The following is a 22,514-nucleotide window of genomic DNA, read 5'->3' on the forward strand; positions in this document are numbered from 1 at the left end:
TCAGCATACTTTAGCCTCAGAGAAACGAAGGTGCTAAGAATGTCAGCTTACTCTTCAGAAGCCTAACTTACCTTTATTCTACAAAGACTTTCACTCTATGAAGAGCATATCATAACTCATGGGAAATGTACTTTTCTACTAAATTCCAGGTAATCCTGAGATTTAGATGTTCAACACATATGCACAGCAGAGTACATTAGCTGTCTTCCTGAATATCTAACAAAAGGCGCCAGTGGCAGCTACAGGGTGCTCTCCAGCTAACTCAGCTTGAGAAAGCATAGCTTGGATGTGCCCAAGGATTTAATTCCCATCTGGAAAAGCTCAATATAGTCTGTGCTGGGCCATAGCAGGAGCTCTTACCTCCAGCTAGCGTACATCAATCCCAACTACTTGAATAATGTAACTAAAAAGCACATTCTCTACTAATGGTAGAAGCAGCAACACTCCATAATTTTCAAGTGTAGGCTTAAAAAAAAAATCCTTTCTCTGGGTCTGGTTATAAGGATAAATCTGAAAGTTAGAGGTGGTTGACTATTGGCTGAAAAAAAGGATAGGCTACTAGCATACAGCATTAGAATGAGAACCAAAATAAGTTACTGAAATTATGAAGATTACAAGAAAACTGGGAAATAAACATGGGGCTATATGTTACCATTAACAATGCCTTTAAAAGCTAAAGTGTAGCCAGGAAGAAGCATCCTCACAGGCAAGTGACAGGAGTAGTCATCTCTTTTGTACTGCCCAAGGTCACTCTTGGCCTTGAAGAATCAAAACAGAGCAAAGGTATAACTCAGAGGTATACCATTCAGTATGAAGTCAGGCTGCAATTCTCTGCATTTCCTTTCGAATGGAGCTGTACTGTTCAGACCTATCTTAGAGAAGTCTGTTCCATGAAGACAGAGAGCACAAGTCTTGTTGCTATAGGCCAAAGAGAGGGGCACTTGGACAAAGTACTAGTGGAGAGGGTCAAGAGAACAACTTATTTAATCCCTAAATTTGGCATGGAGTCACTGAACATGAACAAAGGACACTAGTAGAACTGACCACGAATGAGGAAAACAATGCTGAGGAACTGGGAGAAGGCTGTAATATCTCGATAGCAGCAGGGATAGTTGGGTAAGGATCAAGATCCAAGGCCAGGGTCATTTGAGAAACATCTGAATACAGTCCTACTCCAACATGTTCTAGGTAACGCTAATAATTCATCATTGTCATGGGCACTAAATCATTAAAAAAATGAGGCTGTTGCCCTAGTTGAAAGCACAATGAGCCACTACTTCTTGCCACCTCAGCATCCTAAGGTCTAGTGCTACCATTTCTTCAGTGCAGAACTACTTTCTAAAAACACTGAGAATGCAGATATGAGATGGATAAAGCCTGCGGTGATGGCTTTGACTTCTCCACATCCTTTAGGAAATCTCTCACTGCCCAGAGGTGTTTATTTTATCCTGGCTGCTTGTCATCGTAACAGATGGTCTGGTGCTGCTTGCCAAGTGCCTCTGGCATAGGTTAAGAAGATCATACCAAGAACACGCTGGTGTGCCACATGTCTTCTTCAGGGTATCAGATTTGCAGAGATAGCAGAAAGCAAGAAAAAGGTTGGAATGAGGGCGTACAAGGAAGATATGAAGGGGAGAGGAGCTACCACATACCAGTCCCAGGATAATCACTTTTGTAGTATACTGAGGCAGAGAGATGATCAGATCAATTCTCTACTCGCTGGGATTCAATAAAAACAACAGATCCATTTAACCTATGCACAGCCTTACAGGAATGAGGATAAGAAAAAAGCTGCTCTCCTATTTCTTTGTTGGAATGACAAAAACCGACAAACGCCACAGTGATATATGTCATAAAACAGGCTTTAATGTTCCCTCTTACAACATGGTATTACTGCTTACACTAGAACTGGCACACAGCTCCCAAGGTTGGTTTACTCTGAGGAATGAAGCTGGTATCCCCACTGGCTGCACTGCAGCTGGAGCGGTCCCAGGCACTGAGCTCAGTATAAACTTTGGAGTCTAAATACCCACATCTCCTGTAGTTGACCAACTTTGGAGTTCTGGAACTGGCAGTGCAGATTCTGTGTATGCCAAGCAAACCAGACACTGTTCTGTCTCTTTGTACTAACTGCTCTCTACCCACCCCCTACTCTGCCTCCGGTGTTTCTGTTTTGTGAGATACTAAGGAATGCTCTGCCTCTGCAGGGCCTAAATCTCCCATACTTGCGGTTTGAATCCTCTGTTCTGTTTTGTATTTGCTTTAAATATCTTGGAAGTGTGACCCACGCTAACAGGACTTGCCCTGTCCAAGGCACTCTTGGAATTCACATCTCCCACGTTTCTTCCTAGCTGATGGCTCCCTACTATGCCCACCACAGTGGGATGATTCCAAAGAACTGCATTTAGGAGTGAAGACAGGAGTCTGTCTTCCTTCTATACCCAGTCAGTCCTTGTCTCAATCACTTTATCTCTTTAACATGCACATCTGCATGTACAGAGAGCTCTGGAAGGATCCTCTTATCTGAAGGCTATGGAAACATTTTCTGATTCATGGAATTATCCCTTTCATTGAGTGATGTTCAAGCTGCAGACTGGTCTCTGCCTTCCCAGATGTCTTCCCGTTGCTTGGCTTCCAACCGCTTTCTCTCTGTAAATAAGAGCAGTGTTAACCATAGTTGTCTACCTCATATAACCAATGACTTTCCCTTAATCCAAATTACAGGGCAAACTTTAGTCATGAGACAAGTGGATATCCTGGTGTCTCTTACCTGATAACAAGAGTTAATTCCTTTAATTTCCTAAGTGCTTTGTAAGTGAAAATGATACTACTGTAAGTCATTACATTTATTACTATGTAATAAAAAATATCTGAGGCTAATAGAAGTATATGGAATAAGTCAGAATCTAGTAGGGACTCAGATTCTAGTCTTGCTAATACATATTTAAATTCTACTTTTCAACTATGTTTAGTGCTTCAACACAATTGCCCATTATTCCCAGCTTACTGATCTTTATAAATATTTCAATAAGTATCAAGGATATGTATTGATATTCTTCTATTTTGTTGCTTAAATGGAAATGGTAGCCCCTGGGCTTTACTCATATCTCCCCTCTACAACTTTATTGAAAAAGTATTTCAGAGGCAAACCAAATTTCAGTATTTTCAGAGCACTTCCAGGAGCCAGAAATCTTCTGGAATATACAATTACAATATGGAAAACTAAAACTATTTCTAAAAACAAAAAATATACAAATCTGGATAATTCATCTTCAATTTTTAATACAGAAGCTTGGTTCTCCATAACACTTTCACCAAGGTCTGAGAAAATATGGACCATACGACAGCCTGGTGACCCAAGCGCTCCTTTAGGTGCCAAAATACCAGTTCCAATTGCATGGCTAGTCATTTATCTTGACACCATAAAATGGTGATAAGCCTACATCATAGATGGTAAGCCTAAATGCTTCCTTCTTACTGTTCCAAATTGGTAATGCCTGTATAAGATTTAGCAAGTCATGAACCAGGGAGATTACAGAAATCGAGATGAATTTAGAATAAACAATTGCTATTCTGATATATCTTTCCTCATCAGCAGAATCCCTTACAACATTCCTATACTGTATTTGACTGTACTTTAAGGGCAAATAAGTTAGTTATGAAGCTGACCGGCACTTGGAAATGTGAGAAAAAGAAATTCACTGCTATTTGGGCACCATCTTGTGGCATTATCTGAATATAGCAGCAAAGTTACAAGAGCCAAAAAACAGTGGTCTGCAAATTGCAAAATGAAGGCTGGTAGAGTGCCCTGGAACTGACGCAGGCTTGAACTGCACTGGGGTTTTCTAGGAGACAGCACAAAGGATAACTGGCTTGTCTAACGGATTCCAGAATTTCTTAGGAAGGCAGCATGGTCTTGATTCTTACAAATGTGGAGAAGTTAGGAGGAGATCTAAAGGCAATGGATGAAAGCAATCAAAATCTGGTTCTACATCCCAAGGAAAAATGAAGAAACCAGAAAAGTAAATTATTAGAACTCCAATTTTTCAATAAGGTGTGAAACTTAAATCATAAGAGTAATATGAGAAGAGATCCAAGAGCAGTAGAAAAATGTAACAGGCCCGTAACACACAATTCCAAAATCAAAACAATTCTGAAAACAAAGTTGTTGCTTTCTTTAAAGCTTGGGGCCAAAATTAATCGATGAAGGCAAATCTAACTTGAAAGGATACGAAGCCATTTATAGTCTTTACACATCCCATTTAGTGTGAATGGTCACACACTCTGCTGCAGAAATATTAATGTGTCTGATTTTGGTGTTATAAGACAGATACCATATTACCTTTCTAAAATCTGGAAAGTTCAGAATTCTGAACCCCCCCCTCCTTTTTTTTTTGGAGATGGAGTCTCGCTCTGTCACCCAGGGTGGAGTGCAGTGGTGTGATCTTGGCTTACTGCAACTTCCGCCTCCCGGGTTCAAGCGATTCTCATGCCTCAGCCTCCTGAGTAGCTCTTGAGTAACAGGCACATGCCACCATGCCTGGCTAATTTTTTTGTATGTGTAGTAGAGACAGGGTTTCGCCATGCTAGCCAGAATGGTCTTGAACTCCTGAGCTCAGGTAATCTGCCCACCTCAGCCTCGCAAAGTGCTGGGATGACAGGCGTGAGCCACTGTGCCCAGCCTGAAACATTTCCTAACACTTTCTAATAAAAGTAAATAGATTTAATGGTAAGCCATATGAAAAAACTAGTAAGAGTAGGAAGACAAATTGAGAAGCACAAAGAAATAGTGAAAATGTGAGGTGTAAATTTAGAAATACAAGAACATGAATAGAGAAATGTAGGTCAGGATAGGAAATAATAATTTATTTATTTTAAAGATGAGGAAACAGAAGCTCAGAGAGCTGAAATGACTTGCCTAAGGTTACACAACCAGTAAAAGAACTGAATCTGGGACCCAGATGCTTAATTCTTCACCAGCACACTTTCTACTATCCTGACATCTGAAAATATCTACAAGGGAAAAAATATGAAAAAAAATTGTATAAACAGAAAGACAAAGAAACATGTCCCTTTATTAAAGAGAAAGGAAAGCAGATAATAGCTGATAAACTGCATGAAACAAAGCTCCTACTAACTTGACCTCCAACAATTAAAAGAATAAAGAGAAAGCCCAACTGTACACACGAGGGCAAGGAATTAAGAAAAAATAGAAAATTCAGCACAAAATGATTGACCTAAAACATTCACATCGGCTGGCCCTGAAAACTTTCATTCTCCAACATAATAAATCAATCAACAGAAATGACTATATTAAATGAGTTGCCTGCAATCACGGTGCAGTCAAGACTTTACATAAGAGAATGTAAAGCATTGAAGATTGTAAAAGGGCCAGTTTGGCGTCATGTTTTAAAAAAAGCAGAGAGAGGATGTAAATTAAAGACTTTCAAAATTTACTTCTAGATCTATGAAAAATAATCACAAAATCTACTGTAGCCACCTACAGAACAATAGACAACATGCTTTGTGAAGAACACGTCTGGTCAAACGAATCTTATTCCCTTCTTTTATAGAGTGACAGACGTAGTAGATCAAGGAGAAGTAATCTAAATAACCTCTTAATTTTAGCAAGGTTTTAGATTTTAAGTTTACCAAATATTTATATAATCATAATATATGGAAAAATACAGTCTGAATCCCATAAGGGGCATTTAACTCTAGAGAGTGGAATAATTATCAATGTATTAAGTGTTAACACAAGGAACCATGTACTATTTATTTTAGCAACAGCTGGTGACCTGGTCAGTTAGTTAGTCCTAGGTTAACATTTTCATCTCTGATCTAGGCAAAGGTAGTAGGTTTATTAAACAGCAACTGACACCAAAAAATGAGTAAATGCTACATCACGAAAAAAAGTCACATTAAAACGAAAAAAAAATGTGGTTAGAAATGAACTTCAGACATCAGGGGAGAAAAGACACCAAGAAAATACCCTAAGACCTAGATTATGAATCAGCAATGCCGCACTGCCCTTTAAGGCAGAATAATGGAAAGTCTAAAAAAAGGTTTTCAGAAGGTATCAACTGTGATTAAATTTATTACTCTTATAGAGATGGTTTGAAGTTCTCTGTGATTTAATTAATCAAACTAGGTGAGCGGACTACTGTTTACTTACTTTGCCTTTCAGGCCTGTGACCCAAAAGATGGCCTTTCAGAACCAGCCAATTAATCACCTACTTTCAAGAATAAAATGAAAATAAATTAAAATAAAATTGTAGCAGGCTTTGAAAATGAGAAGATAGCTTATTCTGAGAGGTAATGATATCTAAGTCCAGTTTTAGGTGGGAATCGAATATCTGGATGACTGGAACATGGGAAAATTTTATATACATTCCTGAATTTGGTCTTTATTTTGTTTTCTATTTTTTTGAGATGGAGTCTTGCTCTGTTGCCTAGGCTGGAGTGCAGTGGCACAATCTCGGCTCACTGCAACCTCCACCTCTCAGGTTCAAGCAATTCTCCTGCCTCAGCCTCCTGAGTAGCTGGGACTACAGATGTGCGCCACCATGCCCGGCTAATTTTTCTATTTTTAGTAGAGATAGTGTTTCACCATGTTGGCCAGGCTGGACTCAAACTCCTGACCTCAGATGATCCACCCACCTCAGCATCCCAAAATGCTGGGATTACAGGAGTGAGCCACCGTGCCCGGCCCTGAGTTTGGTCTTTAAAATGTGGTTTTAGGCTGGGCACAGTGGCTCAGGTCTGTAATTCCAGCACTTTGGGAGGCCGAGGCAGGAGATCACTTGAGTCCAAGAGTTTGAGACTAGCCTAGGCAACATAGAGAGACCCATCACTACAAAAAGGAAAAAATTAGCCAGCATGGTGGCACATGCCTGTAGTCCCAGCTACTCAGGAGGCTGAGGTGGAAGGATTGCTTATGCCTGGGACGTTGAGGCTGCAGAGAGCTGTGATCATGCCACTGCACTCCAGCCTGGGTGACAAAGTGAGATCCTGTCTCAATAAATAAATAAACAATCAAAGTAGAGTGAAAAATATAGCAGAAAAGTACTTAAAACTCAAAATCACAAATTCAAAATTCTTAATTAGGAAGGTTTCACATTCTGGGTTTTATAAAGCAAAACATGGAGGAATTAGCATTCAGAGTAGAGTCAAGATTTACAAAGAAAAATTAGAGTAACCAATGTCATTCATGTATTTGGTCAATGAACATGTACTGAGTATCTTTTTATGTACCAGGCACTGTTGCCAGACAGCAGAACTCTTCAAGTGGGAGAAAGAAAGGCTGGGAGATTATTTTACCATATTATAACAGGATTATATATATAGATTTCAATTCCCATGCTAATTCTGATCAACTGGCAATGGTCATGTCAAAACTCACCAAGAAAGAATGTCATGACTGATTTAACAATATCTGCCATTTGTAATGGATGGAGAGTAGCAGTATATAATACACATTTGTCATTACAAGCTCATATTATAATGAACATTAAATTCTTAACAGTCATATCAATAATCATATCGTGAATTTGTAAAGCACTTTTCCAAACATTTTTACATATGTTAACTTATTCTGTGCTCAAAAAATTCTCCATGATTAGGTAGGCTGAGGAGTACTTGCACTTTGCTGGAAACCAGGGGGCACAGAGAGGTATAACTGACTTGCCCATGGCCACACAGCTAGTTAATGGCAAAAGCTCTATTAGAGTCCAGATTTCCTCATTTCTAAACGATCTGCCCCTAATCTTTAAAGTTGTTAGAACAAAATGGTATGCAGATATTCTCTATTTCTACCAAGGAAAAAACAAGAGGACACTGGTTTAAACTATCACGCAGATTTAAGTTAGACCTAAGGAAGATTTTTCTGACAGTGAAAAGCTGCTAGGCCGGGCACGGTGGCTCACGCTTGTAAACCAGGCACTTTGGGAGGCCGAGGCGGGCGGATCACAAGGTCAGGAGATCGAGACCACGGTGAAACCCCGTCTCTACTAAAAAATACAAAAAATTAGCCGGGCGTGGTGGCGAGCACCTGTAGTCCCAGCTACTCGGAGAGGCTGAGGCAGGAGAATGGCGTGAACCCGGGAGGCGGAGCTTGCAGTGAGCCGAGATTGCGCCACTGCACTCCAGCCTGGGCGAAAGAGCAAGACTCCGTTCCCCCAAAAAGAAAAGCTGCTAACCATTGGTACAGATAACAAAGAAGCTTGTCATATTTTGTTCCTGGAGACTTTAAAAAATGTTTTATGTAAGTATTTTTTTTCTGGGAAAAAATGTCAATAACCCCAAAAGTCCTTTAAGAGGGATTACAGTATTACAAAAGAAGCATGGGTTTTAATCAGCAGTACCTAGATTCAGATGCCTTCTCTTTCAGTTTACCAGCTGGGTGACCTTAGGCCAGTTACTTAACTTCTCTGGGTCAGCTCTAAACTCAAGATGGTATCACTGGTCACAGAGTTATCATAATGCAATATCATCATAACCTGTAAGTTATGATGGAGTTTCCTTCCTGTCCTTTTAATCAACAAAAACCATTTATGGTTTTTAATCTTAAAATCTTCAGAACTGAAGTGAGAGGAAAAACAACTGCTTAAAATACCTAAAAGAGGAACATATTTTCTTCCCTACTCAAGGCAGATTATCTCCACTAGACTGTAAAGCTTAAGGAGAGGAACAAAATCTTGCCATCTTTCTAATTCTCCTAAACAGGGAACACAATGCTCTGCACAGGGCAGGTGCTCAGTGAATGCCAAATGGAGCTAACAGATGACTACAGGAATTTTAAAATAAAAACAGTAATGACAAAAATATGCACTGAAATCTGTGCTGGATTCACCATATAATGATATTTCTATTATTACTAACAAAAACAACAGCAGCTAACACTTACCATATAATTCATTATAGGCCTATAGAAACAGGAGCAAGAGAGTACCTATGGTTTTTTGAAGATGACTAATTATCCTTCATGGATTAACTCGCTTGAGTTCCGTTTAAGGATGAGAAAACAGAGGCCTCCAGAAAGTAAGTTACTTACATACCCTCTCAAGGTCACACAGACAGTAAATGGCAGACCTAAGATGTGGACCCAGGAAGTGAGATTCCAGAGTCTAATACCTAAAACAGTAAAGTTTCCACCGAAAAAAAATATTTAAAGCCTGGGCTCCATGCAGGCAAGCATATAAGTATCTGCCCAACACAGAAAGATGCCAGAAAGAGATATATCAGGAAATTTTCCAGATGCATTTCCTCAGATAACAAAGAATGGTAGCACGCTGGAGCATAATAAAGAGTCCTCATAATCCACACAGCCTCAGCACCAATAGGTAGGAGGAACTTATCACGGTGGGTCTCTATTCACAAATAAAGGCCTTCTTTAGAAAAGCAATAGGGTACCCGCTTAGTCAACAGAATCATTTTTAATTGCATCACTGAAATGTCCTTTGTATAGCCAGATATTTAAAACAAATACTTCATGTGGAGCCGCATGCTGATGCGCCTAGAGAAAGAAAAGGGAGTACTCAAGATGATGTCCACGCAAAACCACTGCTGCAGGATCTGCAGAGATATAGGTGATATACACCCACAAAGAAGCAAGATAACATGGCAAAGGGAGTCATATCCCCTTTTATAGATACCACTGTTATCACACATAAATCATTTTCTTCAGAGACAACCAATTAACAAAGGGTTAAGGACACTGTACATTCATCTTTAATCTAGTTCTGTTATTGCCATCTATAAAAACCCAAGGAATCTGGTTATGTTTCTATAGTCTGTAGGGCCTTTGAGTAAACAATGACCGGAAAACATCAAAACTGCCTCATTATAATCATTCAGGTTTCAAAAATTAGTTGGGTTCAACTCTGAAACTCTAGCACCTGCCATGACACACTCTGTCACTGGTTATCTGGCCAGTGCAGCTGAGAGTCCGCAAGCTGGCTGCTATCACCAAAGCAGAGAGGACAGGAAGTATTAATGGCCTTGTTAGACCAGCAATAAACAAGGAGTTTGAAACTTCAATTCGTTTAATGGAAAAATGAAGTTACTTTTCGGTAAGTGGAATTTTCAGAATAAATTGCCTTCATAGATTCCAGGGATTGTGGGCTAAGGCAATGAGACTGTCTAAAGCCTGAAGGTTGATAAAAAGTACTTAAGCGCCACACCAGAGTCCCAAGCCTTTACATACAATTCAACAGCCTGTAGAGGAGAGAGAGAGAGAGAGAGATTTTAACTTCAACTCCAAACTGTAAGAAAGAAAAACTCTGCTTGTGGATCAGGGGAAATATTTTTCTGAGAACTCTTGGATACTGGAAAATAATCAGAAGACAGGTAAATCTAGATGTACTCTAATGGAGCCACTCGGGACGGTCTTAAAAAGACAAAAATACCTCCTACAGTTGTTATCATCAATGTCAGTTGCTGGCTTTTCTTAAATTTGTCTTCTACCTCAGATCTAAACCATTTGATAACATTAGGGCAATATCATGGCAATTGTGGCCCAGTAAAACCATAGCAAATGTTTTCTGCCTAGGACACTACTGTTTTCACAGGAAAATTTTTCTCAGAGAAAAACTGTAGGAAAAGCCATGGATGAGCTGAGAAGACCAAACCTATCTCTTGGAAAACAACAGTAGGAGCGTGGATTAGAATGTCTTGGTGTGTGAAACAGGCAGACAAATCCTGAAACGTCTTCTCCTGGACGTAAGGCATGAAAATTTCTATACACTTAGGAGGTTTCTAGGAAACAGAAATGACAAAAATGGAATGGGCTTCATTCCTTTTTTTTTTTTTTTTTTTTTAAACACATGCCTTACAGTGAGCTCTAAAGGGCCTAGAGAAGAACACCATCCTTTCAGCTCACCTCTGGCTTCTTGCAGTTTCTTGAGCTCTGCTTCTCGTTCGGTTTTGCTCTGCTTACTTCGAACCCCAAGGGCACTGATGACTAACCTTCTGGCTAGGACTGCTGAAGTCTCAGGACGCTCCTTTGCTGGCTGGAGGAACTCTGAATGGAAGAAAGGAAGGGAGTAGGAGGGAGTCAAGAAGAGAGAGCACTCCAGCTTCAAGTGATTTAACTCAGTAATTAACATACAAAATAGACTAACAAGGGCTGCATCAGCAGTAATTAATACAAGTCTGATAGATGATGATCAGAGGAAATTAACATGGCAAAGCACAAACAACCCTGGCTTCATTATCTGCATTAACACAGTATCTTACAGTGACTCTATCAGGCAGCTAAACACAGGTAAACTAAGTCGGGATGTCATCAGAAACTGGTTGCTGCATTGCCTGCAGTTAGTTCTCACACTCTCCAAGTGGCTGCTCAGATGCCATATTTCCAACATGGTCATTTCCCTTTTATTTATTTTTTCTTAAAAACATACTTCTTTTAACACTAAAAATAAAAGTGATATGTCTTTAGATGTCTGGATGCTATAACACTTCTGGAAAGAAAAATAATACCACCATCAGCAAGAAAAAAACCCAGAGATTATAGACTCACCAGCATAAGCTCTAGCTTTGGCCTTGGCTGCTCTTGTGGCCTGTGACAAGGGACGAATCTTCACCATGGTGTGTTTAATACCCAACGCATCACGAGCTGCAAAGAGGAATAAAAGGAAGCAGAAGACATGAAGTAGAGTGATGCAAAGGAAAAACTAGGGATAGCTCTTAGTATTTCCTAGATGTTATGCTTTTTTTTTCAAAGCAAGCAAAAGAGACAGATCTAAGGATCAACGTGGCAGTAATTATTTTAGATCAGGTATCAGCAAACTAGGGCTCCGTGACCAAATCCAGCCAACCACCTGTTTTTATATTTATTTACAAAGTAATTTTATTATTTTACTGAAGAAGAGCCATGCCCATTTGTTTTGTATATTGTCTATGGCTGCTTTCTTGCTCCAACAGCAGAGTTAAGTAGTGACAGAGACCTGATGCTCCACAAAGCCTAAAATATTGTATTTACTGTTTGGCCCTTTATAGAATAATTTTGCAGATCCATATTCTAGGTGGTTCAGATAGGAACTAACATTTCAATATCTCTATTCTCTTTGAATGCCTCTGCATCAGATCATGAGGCCAATGATATATGTAAAAAGGCCCAATCATATATTCAGAGAGTATGTATTATAATTTCTCACTAGATAGGTTAAAGGGCTAATTAAATTCACTTGTCTAGGATGAAAAAAAAAAAAAATCACCAGTATTGTAAGAGTTAGCCCCATTGGATTCTTCAATCTCTACCTTAATCTGTTTACGTACTATCATGACAGACAGTTATGTGTACAAATAACCTTGGAAGGTGTTGACTCTATCTCTCCAAATACCACTGGACTAAGGTGAAAGGGGAGAATGGGTACCAAAGTACCTTACCTCAAAAAAACCACTAACTGCCCTATTACCTACACTGGCTGAATAAGATGCCAACTTGCTCAAATAGAAGGGAAATAGAAAAAGTAGCATAAGAAAATGAACAATAAGAAAGGAAGATTGAAAGCCACTGGGTGAATACCTGTAATTGGACTGGAGAATACTCCTAGGGCATGTGTATCATCCACCCATTTAATATCAAATCCTTTCTTTCTGCAACACAAAAAAACAATTTTATTTCCTAAAATAAAATTTACTTTTATGAAACATCTCACAAATAGAATCTCATAAAGCATTTCACAAGATAGAAACACTCAACGAGTGCACAGGTGGAATGGGGATAATGACACAAAAAACAGCTTGGAGGACAGAAGAAGCCATTGAATTTTAAAAGCAATAATACCATCATAAAGAACTACCCAGGAGTATTTTACGTTCTCAGCCATTTTATAGACATCAACTAATTAATCCTCAGAAGTCCCTTGGGGATGTAAAGTATTTAATGCACTATTTACAAGAGATGTTCTTATGGGCAGGGAATGAGAAGAAATAGAAAGAGGAAGCAGAGCAGGGGTAGAATATAAGAGGAGTAGGTAGACAGGGAAGGTCACCTGGATTTAATGCAAATGTAAACTCTGTCCTTGAGGACAGAGACAGAAAGAGAAGAGAATGGGGTAGGGGAGATTATACTGCAAGATGTCATTCAATTTTTTTAAAAAAGTCAAGTAATGGGGAAAAAAAGGGGCAACTATAATCAGAGAGGCTGATCTATTCTTCACTTGTTGCAGAAGGGAGGTTAAAAAAATAAGAAAAAATTGGAAAGAATTATGTGGCAAAGTCAGAAAAATTCAGGATGAAAGAAATCATGATAAGAGAAATATCAGACCAGATTAGAAAGCATCAAAAGAATGAACATTTAAGTACTAGAAAAACACTTTTATTTTGGAGAAGAGCTACCTAGTGAGCACAAGGAATGTCAGGATGATGACATACAATTATATTTTTCAGCTAAGAGCTTAAAAATGCTCATGGACTCAGGGTTCTGCCACCTTGAGACCTTGGGCAAGTTTAACCTCTCTTGCAGCTAGGTCGGCTCATCTGTAAAAATGAGCAAAGTATGTTCCCCACAGAGTTGTTGTGAAAATGGAAATGAGATAGTCCATGACAAGGCAAAGAAGATGGTGTTGAGCACTTCATGGGCATCTAATAAATTAATGGTGTTCATTACTTTTATTATTAATAGCAATGTTCATCAATATTAATATTTTCATTTTTATAAATCACAGATGGGTTCTAGAAGGCCTTTTATACTTCAAAATTTCATAATCCTTTAAAATTTTTCTCTTTGGGGAATGTTTTTGAATTTGACAGAAACATGGTCTTGCAGGTGAGATTATCAAGAAACAAAGCAAAAGGAAATAGTTTGTAAGAGTTAACTGATCTTCAGGAAATTCTAGACATCAATAAAATGATCCTTAGTTTTAAGAATCATCATTATTTATGACAGTCTAAAGTAGTTCTACAGGATTTGATCCCTTTGACAGCTTTTTAAAAATCTATTATGAATTTTATGTTGAACAGGTTCTGATACTAGATTTTAACCTAATTCTAATAAGTAAGACTGCAATACACACTATACATTTAAAGTTTATGGCAGAGATTAACTGTCATCCAGGATCCATTCACCCTTTCTTTCTGTTAGTTATAGAACTGATGCTCCCCTCCGAATTAAGTTTAACTGATTAAACAAGTACATGGCTGCTAGTTTTGCCTGTTCTAGAACTTCATATGAAAACAGAACACTTGTTTTTATAAATAAAGTTTTACTTTATAGCCATGCTCATTTATGTATTGTTTTTGCTTGCTTCTGTTTAACAATGGCAGAGTTGTCTAAAATATTTACTTATCCTTTAAGAAAAAGTTAAGAGCTATACCCTGACTTATATAGAATCTTACACATTCAAGGTGAATTTTACATGTAAATTTGTTATATCATACTACAGACCTAGTTCATTTTAAATATCAGGACTGAAACATTAAAGTATAATTCTTCTTGATACTGACTTTCTTCCAGACCCTGAAAATCTTCTTAATAACTTTCTTTCTGGATTATCATCTCTTTATTCCTGAAGCTTATTTTTTTCTTATAAGCTAAATATACAGAGGTATATACTTCTAACTCTTTTAACTTCTCCTATGTAAGTATCAGTTGTACACATAACAAGGGTTAGTGCAAGTGTTCTCAAACCCACATATATCAGTGTGAGTTGATACTTTCACCATGGAATTAAATAAAATTAAACCAATGAAACAGGAGCAGAGCGTAAAAAAGAAGAGTTATTTTGTCTATAAAAACTTAGTTGAGGCCAGGCGTGGTAACTCACACTTGTAATCCCAGCACTTTGGGAGGCTGAAGTAGGCAGATGGCTTAAGTGCAGGAATTTGAGACTAACCTGGGCAACATGGTGAAACCCTGTCTCTACAAAAAAAATACAAAAATTAGCCAGGCATGGTGACATACACCTGTGGTCCCAGCTACTTGGGAGGCTAAGCTGGGAGGATTGCTTGAGCCCAGGAAGTCGAGGCTGCAGTGACCCCAAAAGAAGAAAGAAAAAGATGGGACAAGTAAACACATAAAGATGGCAGGCAATCTGACAATACATCCAAATATATCAACAATTACAATATATATTAATGGACTAAATGCACCATGAAGTCATCACTGATGACAGTCTTCTTAAATGCTAAAACGGGGGCTAGAAAGGCTACCTGACATTTTTAAGGAACTTAGAACAGTAGTTTAATATAGAAAATTTCTACTGGGCCTGGAAAAGACAATAAACCACCTGATACTAAAATATGAAAAACAGGGGATATGAAAAACAAGAAATGATTTCTCAGAAAACATTTTTTAAAGACTTCATCTCACCCTCCCTAACATCCACAATCATTTGCATACTCACTGATAACTGCAGAAAACCCGTAGAAGGTCTTCAGTACGAAATTCTTGGGGAAAGTCATAAATTTCAATGACATGTGGGAATTCACAATCACTGAGGTCAATATCGGGAACTTCATGGTTGTAGTAATCAAATCTAGGTTCCTGGATGCTCTCTCTGCTCTTCGTATTCCCTGATAACTAGAAAGTAAGAAGCATGTTAAGTACCAGTTACATTAAACCTGGCTATTGTAAAATATATTCCTATATATAAACAATCCTCCTCCCTTTCTCTACATGTTCCCATTCCTCAACCTTTGGCATAGTCTCTGTATTAATTCTATTCACAGATACAATAATGATCAGGTGCTTATCACCCAATTTATACTATACATATGGAACAGTTGAAAAAGTGTTGAAATTCCAGCAGATAGGCAATGCATGAAACTCAACTTGCATCTCTAACCAGCACATGAGAAAACACAGACTGAATACTGTTGTGAGTTATAAATGGCACATCTTGGAAATTGACACTCAGATAATAGCTGAAGAGATTAATTAATAATATTTGTTTTAATTGAGCTTACTGACCAGGCTCATAGTTTCTTTTCTGGAAGTGAACAAAAATGAAGAAAAGTTTTCAAAGAAAATTCAAAAAAACTTTTTTACTTCACTTTTTGTTGAATGTATTAAAGGGTGAGGAGACAGCTTACAACGGCATTTGTTAAGACAAATTAAGTGGTACAAGTAGTTATACTTAATATCCTTAGCATGAGACCTACCTTAAGGAATGTGCATATAGCAGGCTAGTGAAGGAATTAATAAAAGAGGTAACAAATTAAAATTCTACCGTCCTATAAAAAAAGCTGAACTTCACACTGGAAGCAAAAGAAAGAAAACGGGAAAGTGGCAGCAAAGCCATGACAGTCATTCTGTCATTCACCTGTTATAAAACCTAGACACTGCTTGTGTAGAGGGAAATTTATAGCACTAAATGCCCACAAGAGAAAGCAGGAAAGATCTAAAATTGACACCCTAACATCACAATTAAAAGAACTAGAGAAGCAAGAGCAAACACATTCAAAAGCTAGCAGAAGGCAAGAAATAACTAAGATCAGAGCAGAACTCAAAGAGATAGAGACACAAAAAAAACCTTCAAAAAAAAATCAATGAATCCAGGAGCTGGTTTTCTGAAAAGATCAACAAAATTGATAGACCACTAGCAAGACTAATAAAGAAGAAGAGAGAGAAGAATCAAATAGATGCAATAAAAAATGATAAAGGGGATATCACCACCGATCCCACAGAAATACAAACTACCATCAGAGAATACTATAAACACCTCTACGCAAATAAACTAGAAAATCTAGAAGAAATGGATGAATTCCTCAACACATACACTCCCCAAGACTAAACCAGGAAGAAGCTGAATCTCTGAATAGACCAATAACAGGCTCTGAAATTGAGGCAATAATTAATAGCTTACCAACCAAAAAAAGTCCAGGACCAGATGGATTCACAGCTGAATTCTACCAGAGGTACAAGGAGAAGCTGGTACCATTCCTTCTGAAACTATTCCAATCAATAGAAAAAGAGGGAATCCTCCCTAACTCATTTGATGAGGCCAGCATCATCCTGATACCAAAGCCTGGCAGAGACACAACAAAAAAGAGAATTTTAGACCAATATCCCTGATGAACATCAATGCAAAAATCCTCAATAAAATACTGGCAAACCGAATCCAGCAGCACATCAAAAAGCTTATCCACCATGATCAAGTGGGCTTCATCCCTGGGATGCAAGGTTGGTTCAACATACGCAAATCAATAAATGTAATCCAGCATATAAACAGAACCAACAGCAAAAACTACATGATTATCAACAGATGCAGAAAAGGCCTTTGACAAAATTCAACAGCCCTTCATGCTAAAAACTCTTAATAAATTAGGTATTGATGGTACGTATCTCAAAATAATAAGAGCTATCTATGACAAACCCACAGCCAATATCATACTGAATGGGCAAAAACTGGAAGCATTCCCTTTGAAAACTGGCACAAGACAGGGATGCCTTCTCTCACCACTCCTATTCAACATAGTGTTGGAAGTTCTGGCTAGGGCAATCAGGCAGGAGAAAGAAATAAAGGGTATTCAATTAGGAAAAGAGGAAGTCAAATTGTCCCTGTTTGCAGATGACATGATTGTGTATCTAGAAAACCCCATCGTCTCAGCCCAAAATCTCCTTAAGCTGATAGGCAACTTCAACAAAATCTCAGGATACAAAATCAATGTGCAAAAATCACAAGCATTCTTACACACCAATAACAGACAAACAGAGAGCCAAATCATGAGTGAACTCCCATTCACAATTGCTTCAAAGAGAATAAAATACCTAGGAACCCAACTTATAAGGGATGTGAAGGACCTCTTCAAGGAGAACTATACACCAGTGCTCAACGAAATAAAAGAGGATACAAACAAATGGAAGAACATTCCATGCTCATGGATAGGAAGAATCAATATCGTGAAAATGGCCATACTGCCCCATCAAGCTACCGATGACTTTCTTCACAGAATTGGAAAAAACTACTTTAAAGTTCATATGGAACCAAAAAAGAGCCCGCATCACCAAGTCAATCCTAAGCCAAAAGAACAAAGCTGGAGGCATCACACTACCTGACTTCAAACTATACTACAAGGCTACAGTAACCAGCATGGTACTGGTACCAAAACAGAGATATAGACCAATGGAACAGAACAGAGGCCTCAGAAATAATACCACACATCTACAATTATCTGATCTTTGACAAACCTGACAAAAACAAACAATGGGGAAAGGATTCCCTATTTAATAAATGGTGCTGGGAAAACTGGCTAGTCGTATGTAGAAAGCTGAAACTGGATCCCTTCCTTACACCTTATACAAAAATTAATTCAAGATGGATTAAAGACTTACATGTTAGACCTAAAACCATAAAAACCCTAGAAGAAAACCTAGGCAATACCATTCAGGACACAGGCATGGGCAAGGACTTCATGTCTAAAACACCAAAAGCAATGGCAACAAAAGCCAAAATCGACAAATGGGATCCAATTAAACTAAAGAGCTTCTGCACAGCAAAAGAAACTACCATCAGAGTGAACAGGCAACCTACAGAATGGGAGAAAATTTTTGCAATCTACTCATCTGACAAAGGGCTAATATCCAGCATCTACAAAGAACTGAAACAAATTTACAAGAAAAAAACAAACAACCCCATCAAAAAGTGGGCAAAGGATATGAACAGACACTTCTCAAAAGAAGACATTTATGCAGCCAAAAAACACATGAAGAAATGCTCATCATCACTGGCCATCGGAGAAATGCAAATCAAAACCACAATGAGATACCATCTCACACCAGTTAGAATGGCGATCATTAAAAAGTCAGGAAACAACAGGTGCTGGAGAGGGTGGGGAGAAACAGGAACAATTTTACACTGTTGGTGGGACTGTAAACTAGTTCAACCATTGTGGAAGTCAGTGTGGCGATTCCTCAGGGATCTAGAACTAGAAATACCATTTGACCCAGCCATCCCATTACTGGGTATATACCCAAAGGATTATAAATCATGCTGCTATAAAGACACATGCACACATATGTTTATTGTGGCACTATTCACAATAGCAAAGACTTGGAACCAACCCAAATGTCCAATAATGACAGACTGGATTAAGAAAATGTGGCACATACACACCATGGAATACTACGCAGCCATAAAAAAGGATGAGTTCATGTCCTTTGTAGGGACATGGATGAAGCTGGAAACCATCATTCTCAGCAAACTATCGCAAGGACAAAAAACCAAACATCGCATGTTCTCACTCATAGGTGGGAACTGAACAATGAGAACACTTGGACACAGGAAGGGGAACATCACACACTGGGGCCTGTTGTGGGGTGGGGGGAGGGGGAGGGGGAGGGATAGCATTAGGAGATATACCTAATGTAAATGACGAGTTAATGGGTGCGGCACACCAACATGGCACATGTATACATACATAACAAACCTGCACGTTGTACACATGTACCCTAGAACTTAAAGTATAATTAAAAAAAAACAAAACAAAACCTAGACACTGCTGATGACCCAAAGCCACCAGATCCTTAGATAATTTTTTTTTTCTCTCTCTCTCTCTCTGTTAATCAAAAGTTCAACCAGGTCCCTTCAAGCTTTCTCTGGTTTTAATACTGTGCCTCTTTTCCCATCAAATGAGGAAAATAAGAACTTGCAATGCCAGGAATATATATCTCCTTTCCTTGGAGAAGTTGAAAAATGGATTCAAGAGTTTTATTGGGAGAAGAAGGAAGGTGATTTGGACAGTATCAATAAAAATTATTATTTATTCCTGTGCCTCCAGTTCCTTTTCTCTACTAAGCCTCAGTTTTACATGTAAAACATGGGAATAATAACAGTACCTATACTTCATAGATAAGTGCATGGACTAAAGGAGATGATATGGTAAGTGCTTAGCATACTGCTTGGCATGTAAGTATTCAGTAAATTCAACCCACTTTAAACAAATTTTAACCAAGTGCTAAGTCTGTTATATGCCAAACACCATATTAGTTCCACTCTGCTTAGGATGTAGAAAGCAGAAGAGAATGTTCTTCCCACTGTAACAAGAGAAAAGACCAGCTGATCTATAAAATCATAACTTTTCTTGAGTTTACCAGAGAGCTGAGTTTGTAAGATGACAAGGGAAACTGCTTATCTTAAAATCCATACAATGACAAGTCTCTCCCAAAGAGAAACAGAACACATAAACTGTTTTGCCTTTGGCAGACCACTGGGGGAAGTAACCACCACATAAGTGGGCAAGAAGATATCAGCTAAACTTTAATAAATTCTTAAACGTTTAGAGTAGATTAGTGTTAACAGTTTGGAATAACTCAGAGGCCAGGGACAAAAGGAATCTGCAATAACTGGCAAGTCAATCCTTATGCCAGTGCCACACTGTTTTGGTTACTGTAGCTTTATAGTACTCTTTGAAATCAAGAAGCTTACTAGAAAGCCTGAGTCCTCCAACTTTGTTCTTTTCAAAATCACTTTTGATTATTTAGGGCACTTTGCATTTCCAGAGAATTTGAGGATCTGCTTGTCAATTTCTGCAAAAAATTTTCCGCCAACCAGGCAGCTGGGATTGCACTGAATATGTAAATCAACTTAGGAAATATCTGAACAATATTAAGTTCTCCAGTAGATAAACATGGGATGTCTTTCCATTTCTCTAAGTCCTTAATTTCTTCCAACAATGTTTTATAGTTTTCGGAGTATAAGTTTCATACCTCTTTGTTAAATGTATTCCTAAATGTTTTATTCTTTTTGAGGTTATTGTAAAATTGTTTTCTTCATTTTCTGCATTGACTTTGAGTTACTTTGCAAAACCCAAACAAAACAAGGAACTGCATGTTTGTACATTTATAAATTGGGGCTAAATAATACACTGTCAAAGATACAATGCAAATCACGAAACATCTTAGAAATATAAATCCTAAGAAATGTTATAGGCCAGGCGTGGTGGCACAGACCTGTAATCCCAGCACTTTGGGAGGCCCAGGCAGGCAAACTGTTTGAGTTCAAGACCAGCCTGGGCAACATGGCAAAACCCTGCCTCTACAAAAAATACAAAACATTAGCTGGGCATGGTGGCACACACCTGTAATCCCAGCTACTCGGGGTGGGAGTGCTGAGGCCAGAGGATAGCTTGAGTCTGGGAGGTCAAGGCTGCAGTGAGCCAAGACTGTGCCACTACACTCCAACCTGGGTTACCGAGCAAGACTTTGTACCAAAAAAAAAAAAAAAGTTATAAAAAGGAAGGAAATGACAGGATAGTCTGGCAAGAAAGTTTGATTATGCTCCTTTGCTCTAACCTAGTCAGCAAAGCTAAACTTGTACACTTATATCTCATTTCCAAGGTACCTATTAAACATTTGGCTTCTGACACTGATTAAAAACAGTGTTAATAATAGCAAAAAACATAATTCTTATTCTACATTTCATGAAACAAACAAAGGCTATGAGTTACATACTTCTGATCAGTTCTTCCTGTATCACTCAGAATCCACTATCATCAGAGATTCCTAACTTTTCCTAGAAGAGGAAGAACTTCATTTCCCCCAGGGTACTGATATTGTTGGGATCAACTTACATTTCCCCAGTAACACATTTTTTTTGTGGAGGTAGGGTATCATACTGTTAATGGAACTTTCTTTCCTAAGAATCTCAGCAAAACATGCAAGAGAACTTGACAGAAAGAAGGAGAGGATTTGTGGCATAAAAGGGAGAAAGTGTCAAAGAGAGGATAATATGGGATGAAGATGGAAGTGAGGCAAAGAAAGGCTGTGAAGAGGGATGGGGAGGTAGGACCACTGACACTGAGCGATGAGACATAGCAGTATGGGAAGCTTTAAGAAAAAGCTCTACAATCTGATGTACTGATTATGTACTTTTGCAGTAGGCCTGGACTATCCAATACAGTAAGCTGCCTGTCACATGTGGCTAAGTAAAATGTGGCTAGTTCAAATTGAGATATGCTGTAAGTATAAAATATCCCACAGATTTCAAGACTTAATACAAAAAAAAGTCATTAATAATTTTTTATACCGATTACATGTTGAAATGATATTTTGAACATATTAGGTTAAAATATAATATTAATTTTACCTGTTATTACTTTTCTAATATGGCTACTAGAAAATTCAAAACCATACATGTGGTTCACATTTGTGACTTGCGTTGTATTTCTACTGCAGACAACAGAAACATTTACCTTAAGAATCACATGTATTTGGGCAATCCCTCCTATAAAGTCAATATGAAACCTTCATAATATTTTTTATTAGGGCTAAGAATGTCTGATAGAGCAAAAACAGAGGGTAGAGGTTTAGAATTTCATTCATTCTGATCTATCTATTATAGACCAAGGGAAAGTTTACAAATGATTCAGGGAAAATAATTTTGAGTTATGAATCACAAATATTTTTAGGATCTTAAATAGTGGTCTGTAAGGGTGGAGCCAAGATGGCCGAATAGGAACAGCTCCGGTCTCCAGCTCCCAGCCCCAGCGACACAGAAGACGGGTGATTTCTGCATTTCTGCTTGAGGTACCGGTTTCATCTCACTAGGGAGTGCCTAACAGTGGGTGCA

At 38.4% G+C, this 22,514-nt stretch overlaps 1 protein-coding gene across 1 annotated transcript; it reads right to left on the reverse strand.

Moving 5' to 3' along the window:
• Window positions 1–1,844: 1,844 nt before the first annotated feature.
• R3HCC1L (R3H domain and coiled-coil containing 1 like) lies at window positions 1,845–15,649 on the reverse strand. The gene is made up of 6 exons (XM_058437010.1): window positions 15,623–15,649; window positions 15,351–15,526; window positions 12,530–12,600; window positions 11,522–11,617; window positions 10,880–11,020; window positions 1,845–2,649 (listed from the first exon to the last, which is right to left on the reverse strand). Exons 1-6 carry the CDS (start codon window positions 15,647–15,649, stop codon window positions 2,582–2,584), a joined length of 579 nt encoding a protein of 192 aa, XP_058292993.1. The 3' UTR covers window positions 1,845–2,581.
• Between the last annotated feature and the right edge of the window lie 6,865 nt (window positions 15,650–22,514).

The sequence above is a fragment of the Hylobates moloch genome, unplaced genomic scaffold (assembly GCF_009828535.3).
Source record: "Hylobates moloch isolate HMO894 unplaced genomic scaffold, HMol_V3 SCAFFOLD_3, whole genome shotgun sequence".
In the NCBI taxonomy this organism is placed as follows: Eukaryota; Metazoa; Chordata; class Mammalia; order Primates; family Hylobatidae; genus Hylobates; species Hylobates moloch.

Coding starts and splice junctions, on each gene's coding strand:
- R3HCC1L (XM_058437010.1), bottom strand. CDS start 15,649: ATGCCAAAGGTTGAGGAATGGGAACAT. Junction 12,601..15,350: donor CGGGTTTTCTGCAGTTATCA/GTGAGTATGCAA, acceptor TTTGTGTTGCAG/AAAGAAAGGATTTGATATTA. Junction 11,618..12,529: donor ATTCTCCAGTCCAATTACAG/GTATTCACCCAG, acceptor TCCTCTTTGCAG/CTCGTGATGCGTTGGGTATT.